General features: G+C 39.8%; 1 protein-coding gene across 1 annotated transcript in view; it reads left to right on the top strand.

The window, feature by feature from the left end:
- sapcd2 (suppressor APC domain containing 2) overlaps window positions 1-9,365 on the top strand; it is a 13,168-nt gene extending 3,803 nt beyond the window's left edge. The window contains exons 2-6 of the mRNA XM_014003694.1: window positions 3,459-3,592; window positions 5,932-6,078; window positions 6,221-6,322; window positions 7,504-7,623; window positions 7,730-9,365. Of these exons, the coding sequence (XP_013859148.1) occupies window positions 3,459-3,592; window positions 5,932-6,078; window positions 6,221-6,322; window positions 7,504-7,623; window positions 7,730-7,858 (632 nt within the window). The 3' untranslated portion in view covers window positions 7,859-9,365. The remainder of the gene's footprint in view (window positions 1-3,458; window positions 3,593-5,931; window positions 6,079-6,220; window positions 6,323-7,503; window positions 7,624-7,729) is intronic.
- Window positions 9,366-9,980: the final 615 nt, after the last annotated feature.

Here is a 9,980-nt window from a genome sequence, read left to right as displayed (position 1 = left end):
GACACGCAGGGGCGTGGTTCCCATACATGATGTTGTACCTCGTTCCTTTCCTTCAGGGAACAGTAGTTATATGCATAACATTACGTTTTTAATGCCCAGAAGGAGAGTGTTCTAGAAGTGGGGATCTGAGCGACTGAAAACTTTTGAGCCCTAGTAGTTACAGTGGTAAACAGAATAGAAACTATTCTTTTACTAATTTCAATTTTATAATGTTCTATATGTGACTACATGTATGATAACAGGAACTACATCCACTCCAGTTTGATTTGAATCTCAATTGAATTGATGATTTGGACTTTTTTTTTGTATATTGCCCTCAGTTGTGAATTGGCACTGCATAAATAAACTAAATAGAATTAAAATGTTATATACAATGCTGCTGGTACAGGTCAAGATAAAACGTTGAAAGATATTCTCTGTTGCACAACTTGTCATTTTGTTGCACTTTTTACGGCTTTGCTTCCCGTTCTAATCTCATTGGATGCAGTGAACAATCTTGTGCACACAATTGTATAACATCAGCAGAGTTTTGGCCTGTCAGCATCGGTCCACATAGTTGTGGGTAAAAATAGCACAAACGAAGGGAGTCCTTAGCTGAATCTCAGTGAAGCTCAGTAGAAGGGACTGTTGGATTTTGACGGCATGTTTTTATGTCACAGCTTAGGGCCTGGTTAACGGTCCGAGGACCAATCGTGAGGCTCCAGTTGATTAATTGCAGTTGTTAACCTCAGGCGAGGTCAGAGATCACGTCAGGAATTGCAGAAATAGTGTTTTTTTTTTTTTCTTGCGAGAGGGAGTTTGCAGTTTCCGATATCATTGCTCTCAGATGGAAGAAAGAATGAGTCATTTTTGCACCACTTGAGTTTGGAGGATCTCCTTACGTGCCCCATTATTTTGTTTATTTATATAGGTCCTCAGTGTGTTTCTGTTTTATCTCACATCTCTTTCAGCGTGTCCCTCGCCTTCTCACAAATATTCATTCAGCGAGAATCTGTCGTATCTGAAGAATCCTACCCTACGTGGTATCTGAAGTGTCTTCTTCAGATAGGACAGAAAAACACAGATATACATAAGTTTTCATGCTTAGTTTGGGTAGCTTGAATGCAACTCTTCTATTATAGACATATATTTTCTTCAACTGTTACACAATCTAAAAATATTCAATCTCCATATAAAAATTAGTCTTTATAAACTCAGAGTCAGGCCTGTTGTGTCTGTGTTGCCCTCAGGCCTTCTACTGCTGAAACTACTTGACAGAGTTGGTTTTCTCATAGATGGATGGATAGAAGGAGTAATGCTAACATTGAGGCCTCTGCTCTACATTCATATTTTACTTTTCAGATATAATGTAGGAATCATTCCTAATATTTTGTACTTTACAAAAACATGACTTTCAATCACAATAAACAAATTTCACAAACCTCTTATTTGTTATCTTGAGCATTCAGGAGATTTTCACCTCATTTTTCATATACTGCAGATTGAAAACTATCACAAGTTTGTCTGTTTTGTCTGATCTGTGTGTTTGTCTCTCCACAGAAAGATAATCTGTACAATCATTTGTCCTGCGTTGGACAGGTAGCAGGATTCATGAGAATGTGCTCACCACCTCTGAAATGAATCTTTGGCACAAACCAAAGCTCACACATTTGATAGTTTTGTTTCAGCAACAGTGCCCTAGCTCATTTTTTCCATGGTTAAATATATCAAAACTGCAGCAGACCAGTCCTTTAGTTTGCCACAGCTGCATGATGATGATGCTCGCCGTTTTGAAGCGAAGCATCCAGTTTTTACACATTAGTGTGACGTTGAGAAATTTAAAAGGCCACAATTCAGACTGATTATGGTGAAATCATGGACACAAGTTGCTCTGATAATCTCTCACGTGCAGCCAAACCGTGTGGGTTTAGTCCAGATTACAGCAGATGGACCAGGGCTCAGCGACTCGCTGCTGTAGTCACAAATTCACAGAATCACTTTCTCTTTTGATATGTTTTGCTTTGAGGAAAGCTCTGATTCGGTGCACTTAACTCTTTGAATCTGAGTGTGATGGAGAGTCTTCTTGAGATACCACAGAAAAATACACTGATAAGTTACGTAACTTTGCATGCTTGCTTTAGACAGCTTGAATGCATCTCCTTAGGGCTCCAGGATATTGAAACAAACTGACTGCGATTTTTTTTCTAACCCTGCAATATATATTACGATATGATATAAATAAATACAAGAATTTTCAACAGATGACTTGAATAACACTTTACGTTATGCTGCCATCTTGTTGATGGTGAACCTGCACTCTAACCTCTTTTTTATGCATGTTACATGTTTTTTGTCTGTATTTATTATTTTGGTTTGTGGGAGGAAACCAGAGTACCACACATGCACGGAGAGAACATGCAAACTCTACCCAGAAAGGTCCCCGGCCGGGATTTAATCCAGCAACCTTCTTGTAACTGAGCCACCATGTCGCCCAGTGGAAAAAAAAGAAAAAACGAATAGAAAAAGAGTAAGAAAATACAACTTTGGGAGCCAGGACCAAATAGAAAATAGACCATCCAGTTTAGAAAATCTAAAAGCCAGATTCTGTGATAGCTGTTGGCTAAAGTAATTTACACCACTGTGATGATGGCATTGACAGGAATGCACAGTAAAGTGCATTTCTGCCCCATCTCTATACACATTACAAAGGAGGGGAAAAAAGTATAGATACTGGAAAGTCTTCATTCCTGACCTATTATTACAGAATGTAACCCCTGAATTTTTTTTTTATCTCTAGGGAACCTTCATCATACTTTTTACCATAATCTCTTTTCACTCTTGTGAAAGGGAGTAGCAGCATTATGAAGCAGTGAAACTTTTGCCCAAACACATTTTTGGAAGTATGATAGAACCTAATGGCTTGCATTTTACATCCCATTTAAATCCTGTTTTGTTGTTGCAGTTTTCAAGTTACACTCTAATTTCTTCTACATACTGAACTCATCTTAGACTAACAATCAAACCAGGGACAAGGAAATACTCTGAACTGCTTTGCTAAGTAATGATACCAGACACATTCAAAGATTACAGCTCCCTCCGGTGGTATAAAATGTCAAACTACATGCATTAGCAATTCAAATGAAGGTTTTGTCTGTACTTGTCTTGCTCTGAGTAGTTCATATTATTTAAACAAATACAACACGTGACCAAAGGCTCTGAACTAATAGAGGATGCAAATGTTTAGCTGTTATCGAGTACACAACTATATCTTTATATGTTATACATATATTTGTCTATAACTGTGTTTCACCTGAAGGATTTTGATTGATATACTATTTTACATGATGCTGTGTAATTCTAATGTTTGTCATCAGACGTCTGTTATTCTTATGTAGGGTTGTAAATATGGTTTGTTAATTGGAATGATTTATTTTTTTCTTTGTCATTAAGGTTGAGTTTTTTTGTCTCGTTCTGTCCAGGCGTTGTGAAACCAGGTTTGCCAAGATCTCAGAGTGAATCAGCAACAGGGTTTAATGGTGGATCCAGAAGACATGGGCGGAGTCGGGAGGAGCAGAGGAGGCATACCATTTCCAACGGGGTGGATTACGAAATGGTCAGTGTATGAACACACACCCTCACTTACACAAGGCCTTACTGCTGTCTGTGTTTGTTCGTTTGTTGGGTTCACATCCACTCATTGTCGACAAACATTTTTACTCAACTTTTTATACCAATAATAACATTTTGTCTCAACATGGTTTGACTGTGGTCCTCATCAAGACTGTTGCCCTTGAATGACCTTGTGTTAAACTAATAAATGTGCACAACATATAAAACACAGAGGTTTGAGAGATAAATGTCTGATTTATTAGATAAAAATGGTGATACATGATGGGAAAATGGGAAAAATAATTTCAAGCTCAAGTTATTTCGCTTCCTATTGGTCCACAAACTCCCCTCCCATCCCTCTGACCCCACCCCTGCCGGCCCCCACGCTCTGACCCTCCCACCATCCAGTGGAGCTCAGGCCTCCTCTGGCTTTTTTTCTCTCCCCCTCCGCTTCATCATTTCTCACTCTTTCCTGCTCACCTCCTCTCCCTCTTTCTTTTCTGTGTTTGCGTTTGGTGTTTCTGTCTCTTCTCTTCCTGGCTTCTGTGTCTGTGGAGGCTGACTTATCGACTCCCCTTCCTCTCCTCTCCTCCCCGCCTCCTCCTTTCCCTCCATCCCTCCCACCCTGGCCAACTTGGCTCACTGCTGTCCTGATGGTAGTGAGCCGGGTCGGGCCCAGGGGCCTGGTAGAAGTAGAGGACTCACTTGGCTCAGTCGGCCCAGGCTGGACGGCTGTGTGGGCTGCATACACCACTGTCTTCATCCCCCTCAGCAACAGCCTGTACAGCAGCAAGGCTCTGCACTTTTTCCTCTGGGTGAGTAGGACCAGGGGGATCTGTGGGGAAGGAATCCACCAATGTTTAAAGAGCACTGTTGGGTTTAAAGTGGGTCTGTGTGAAGAGAATTTCAAGGCTGTGCATTGGTTCTGATAAATTGTGACAGTAAGAGGTTGTGATCACTCATGAGTTAGAACTCAGTGTGTTTGTTGGACAGAACTGTGGAATCACTTATTCTAGAAACTAAGAGAGCTGTTTGTTTGTATATTATCACGCTGTGGAGCTAGAGATATAAAATGAATTACTGTGAGCTGGATTATTTTAACACATTTAGTGAGTGAAAATAAATGTGACTGATTATGTGTAAGAATTTTAGTATAAATAAGTATTTTTGAAAACCTCTTTATTTCTTCAGATAAATAAAAAAAATAATATCAGATGAAAAAAATAGAAACTTATGGATAAAAATGTTCTACTGTTCTGAGACACTTTCTTAAACTAAAGATTTATTATGACTTACTTTTAGATTTGTTTTAGTTCATTTATCCTGTTGCACAGCACTTCAGCCCTGCTGTGTTTTGTACATGAAGTCCCACAGGCTGTTTAGTTTTTTGTTTAACAGATTGTGCAATGAGTGTCTTGTTGTTCGGTGTGTTTTGTTATTTTTATTTCTGCCTGTTTAGTTGGGCAGACAGAAAGCACCCAAACCCACATTTTTCCACAACTTTTTATCCCTTTTTATGTTCTACTTCCTCACACTGTTTTCTCCTCTTTGATCCTTTTTTCTACTGCTTTTCCTGCTTGTTGTTCAGCCCACATTCATTCAGCCTGACTCTGGGTCTCATTTCATTCTTGACAAAGACCCCGCCACCCTCGACTCCCTCCGGCTCTGTTTCTGTAAATACTCTGTTGTTTTTTAAAGAGAAGCTGGAAGAAAAAAGTTAGTGTTTTGATTTTGGTCTCTAGTCGAGCCACTACTGCAGCGTTTCTCCAGCTGAATGAGTGATGGTCAGTGGAATGTAGCGAGCGGCGCAGAGTCGGAGCGATGGATGGACAGAAAAATGACACACCAGGTGGCTGAATGCCAGCGATGAGGCCTGGACTGAGGCAGTGTGTAGCATGGACAGCCTGGTCAGCACAACTCAATACAGCCTTGCTGCACTGCAAACACACACACACACACACACACACACACACACACACACACACACACACACGCACAGATGCATTCACACATCTCATTTTCACAAGCACACACTGGGGTGGCCATAGTTGGAACTGGACCCAGTGTTTACCCCTTTCTTAGGTTGCTGTGCGGTTCCCATGACACCGGACTCATTTCTCCTCTAAACATTGTTCTGGACGGGGAAAGAGTTCTGCTGCGGCGCCATTGTCTCGTCAAGCACAAAGGAGTGTGCTGCAGATCCTGGCAGCAATTTAGTGATGGCATGAGAAACTAAAAATAACCAAATCAGCACAGAGCTCGACTCCTAAATCTGTTTCTGATTTATTTTTTCTTTTTCTTTTATTTCACCATTTTCACTCTTTTACCTTCCTTCTCTCACAGCTGAAGCAAATGAAAGAGCTGGAGCAGGAGAAGGATTCCCTGCTGGCAGGCCTGGAGGTGGTGGAGCGGGCCCGGGACTGGTACCAGGGCCAAATCCACAATGTCACAGAGAGACAGCGACAGGTCGGACAAAGTCCTCACTGTACAGTAAGTTCAAGAAAACCTGCTCCTAAGAAGCAAAAAAAACACTAACCTTGAAAATTTTAGCAATGTTTTTTACTTTTATTTATTTATTTATTTATTTATTTATTTATTTATTTATTTATTTATTAATTATCCTTGAACTCAGGACTTTATCACAGACGCTAGCCAGAGTCGCATGAATGTTCTTATTCCCAAACTCCAAGATGTCAACCGCTGCCTTAATGACCTGATTTCCTGCCCTGGAATGGTGAGTGTTAAGTCCTCAAATATGATTTTACTTTGTTCTGGGATTTAAAATAAATCAAACAATGCTCATTAATCTGGGTTGAGGGTTTAGGCTTTGTTTTTCTATTACAATGCACGGTAGCCATAACAAAGCATGTGTTTTAGGTTTGATAAAAACCTTTGTTCCTGTCCTACTTCTGTGTTACTGGCATGTTCTGTTCTATGCAGTGGAAGAATAATTTCAGTTCATACAATAACTGTAATGCTACAGCTGTTTTCAAGAGCATAGGAAATAGTGGGTCATCTGAAACATTGTGCCAAAAAATAGATCATATAAGAATCATGATTCTCATTTACAGCGATTCAGAATCAATTAAAAATGTCCTAATATCTATTAAAAAATAAATAAACAAATCTGCTGGCTGTCGGCCTGCATTTTGTAAATACGCAGGGCGTCCTGACGTCATCATGCAGTCTGGTACGTAAGCATGTGCTGATAGCACCAAAACAAAGAGGAGACTACAAATCTAGAGGAAAGAGAGATTCAACTGGCCCAGTTTTTGTTTTCCTTCTTTGCAAAGATTTGGACTCATTTTAGTTTTTGACTAAGCTTGAAGTGAGCTTTCACAGACTGGAGTAGATCACGAGGATCCGTTGCACACCAGATTCAGATTGCTTTTTATTGTCATTCAAACATAACTTCATGGATGCAATGAAGAACAAAACTGCAGTTAAGACCACCCATTCAAGAAGAACACACATGACAAAAACATGGGGGAACAGGTCATGTGCAACAGGGTCGCACTACCTTTTTATTATTTATAGATTTTATATTCATATTTGGTATTATTTATACCAATAGATTGAAGCAGAAATCTTGAATCAAATCGTTTTAAATTGATTTTGAATCCAATCATGGCCCCAGGAATCATAACTGAATTGAATCCTGAGATTGTAAACGATTCCTACCCGTTTTATTTAGTCTAAAATCTAGAAACTGGACATCTGTCACAGACTTTTCTTCAAGTGGTTTCTCCAACTACCTCAGTGTCTTCTCCAACTGCATCCTTTTATTTCCTCTTTGAGTAGATGAAAGTATTTATCATAAAATGTATATTTTTAAACAAAACATCTGGAAAAGATGATATAAATCAATTAACATGTGAGTTTTCGCTTTGCTATTGTTTCTTGTCTGTTTTTCAGCCGTCATTTCCTTCAGGTGGTGCTCAGACTGCAGTTCTGTCCACTAACTCCCCGTCTTCAGCCCCAGCCCCCCCCCAGGCCATCCAGAGACTGAAGGACCAGAACCGACTTCTCACTCAGGTTCAGCACAGTCCACTGCCTTTTTTTTTTTTTTTTTACCATAACTAATATTTATTCAGTAAAGTGTCTCCCCCTTTGCGACACTCTGTCCTCTCTGCCCCTACAGGAGGTGACAGAGAAGAGTGAGCGGATCACTCAGCTGGAGCAGGAGAAGTCAGCCTTAATAAAGCAGCTGTTTGAAGCTCGCGCTCGCAGCGCTCAGGACACCAGCGCCTTGGATTCCACTTTTATCTGAAAGCAGCTTTACTCCACCTGAACTCACAATCATCAGCACCAAGTATCATAGGAATTATGACATCACCTCAGTGTATCTGTGCTGGTGTGGAGGAGAACCGAAGAAGTCTTCTGTTTACCTGACTGAACTTTTATGGCAGCAATGCACTTTTAGTTGTAAGGCACACCCTCAACTGCAGCATGAGACCACTCCATCACAAGTAAAACGGTGCACTACCTGCTTGTCACTCCTGACCTGAGTGACCCAAATGGAAAGCTTTTTTTTTGATTTTTTGTTTTTTTCCTCTGCTGTCAGGTTTCCTGCAGAAACACTCCCACTGAGCTGAAAAACTGAAGCACTCTTAAAATCAGGCAGGTCTCATGATTCCAATCATTCCATTTCTTGCTGGGTAAGACCTGCTCTCCCTCTCCTGAAGGACTTACTTGTACTCTTGCTGCACAAAGAACAGAACATGAGTTAACAGTGAGAGGTAGTTTGTTTGTGTTGGAATGAAATGCCATACTTCTGCAAATGAAAACAAATCATCTGCACCCACTTGCTGTGACCTATCAGATACTTCTTAGTTTGGTACTTTTATCTTTTAGACTTACTCTTCCCTTTCTCTTGATGTATAATTGTTTTGTTTTTTTTAGTTTTTGCAGTGTCTTTTTCACTAAGGAAATACTAAAATGGTTGTCTGTATTTTATATTAGCCTGTTTCATATTGAGACCTTCTTTAGTTGTTTTCACATTTAAACTGTGGACAGTTTCCAATGAATCATTTAAAAGAACAAATAATTATCTGTAATGATAAAAGCTATTGCCTTGATCAATGTGTTAATGTGTTCACAGTACTGATGAACAGAAAAACATCAGTATTTCTGTGGATTCTCTGGACAATAACCTGCTCTTGGAACTCGGTTCAACTCCTGAGGAAGTTTGGCCCAAAAACGTGGACAAAAACATTTTTGCTTAGGCCCCATTGGTAGCTGTAGTTGTGAACTTTCTGGGCTGCAGTGCACACTTTAAAAACGTCTCAAACGTGAAACAAAAGGAACCTTAAAAGATGTGAGGGGAAAGAGAGATGGACTGGAGAAATCTGGAAGTTTGCATGTTGAAGAAAGCTGTGAAGAAAGATTGATGGAGATGTGAGATGAAACGAAGACGATTTAAAAAAAATCCCGTTTCTCCAGCTGGTACCACGAATCCTGGCTTCAGGGTTAAAACTCAAACTATTTTCCACAGAGGAGATTTAAGTTGGAGATACGACGGTGGCTCAAATAGGAAAACTTGTGTAATCTCCATTTTAAGTTTTGTTTTGCCTGAATCCTCCTGGACACACATGCTTATCGACCTTTAAAAACCACAAAGCCATCCACGAGTTTACAGATGTTTAGTTGGTGGGTGGCGGTAAAAGGAAAATAGTAGGTTTGTGTCTTTATGGTACTGTTGGAATGAAACTGTGGTACTGAAACTTCAGTGGAAAAGTCAAAACAAAAAGCAGTTAAATAAAGTGAATTTGGTCATATTTTATGTACTCAGTGCATTTTTTTTTCATTACAAGCTTCCTTTGCAAACAGTGTTTTTAAATGACTGTCACTAAACCTTTAGATGAAATGTGACAAATCTGCAGAAATTCACCTGGTTCATGCTGAGGTAGCAGGTTTTATGTATGGGGGAGGATTTTTATTCAACATGTTCAAGGACACAATGCAATTTAAACACTTTTTCACATTTAAATCATTCAGTTTGGTCTGCGATGCTTTGTGCTGGACTCATTGTAACTTCACAAGGCCCTCTTTTGCCACTTTTCTAAAGTGTGTCTCAGATCAACTCCTTTCGAGGCTGTTTCTTTAAAACCAAATGAGGCGCTTCCAGGGGTGGATCTACAGGGAGGGCAAAGGGGGTCAACTGCCCCCCTATTTTCATGTCTAAAATACTTGTAATTATTAACTGTTTGTTAGTCCAAAGCCTCTTACAGCCTTCAAATTAAACATTAATGTACCAAAAGCTATTATTATACAGCGAGTAAAATAAGTATTGAACACGTCACCATTTTCTCAGTAAATATGTTACTAGAGGTGCTAATGACATGAAATGTTCACCAGATGTCGGTAACAACCCAAGTGATCCATACATACAT

The sequence above is a fragment of the Austrofundulus limnaeus genome, unplaced genomic scaffold (assembly GCF_001266775.1).
Source record: "Austrofundulus limnaeus strain Quisiro unplaced genomic scaffold, Austrofundulus_limnaeus-1.0 Scaffold20, whole genome shotgun sequence".
Lineage (NCBI taxonomy): Eukaryota > Metazoa > Chordata > Actinopteri > Cyprinodontiformes > Rivulidae > Austrofundulus > Austrofundulus limnaeus.
Note: the sequence above shows the minus strand (reverse complement) of the source record. Positions and strands in the feature narration are given on the sequence as shown.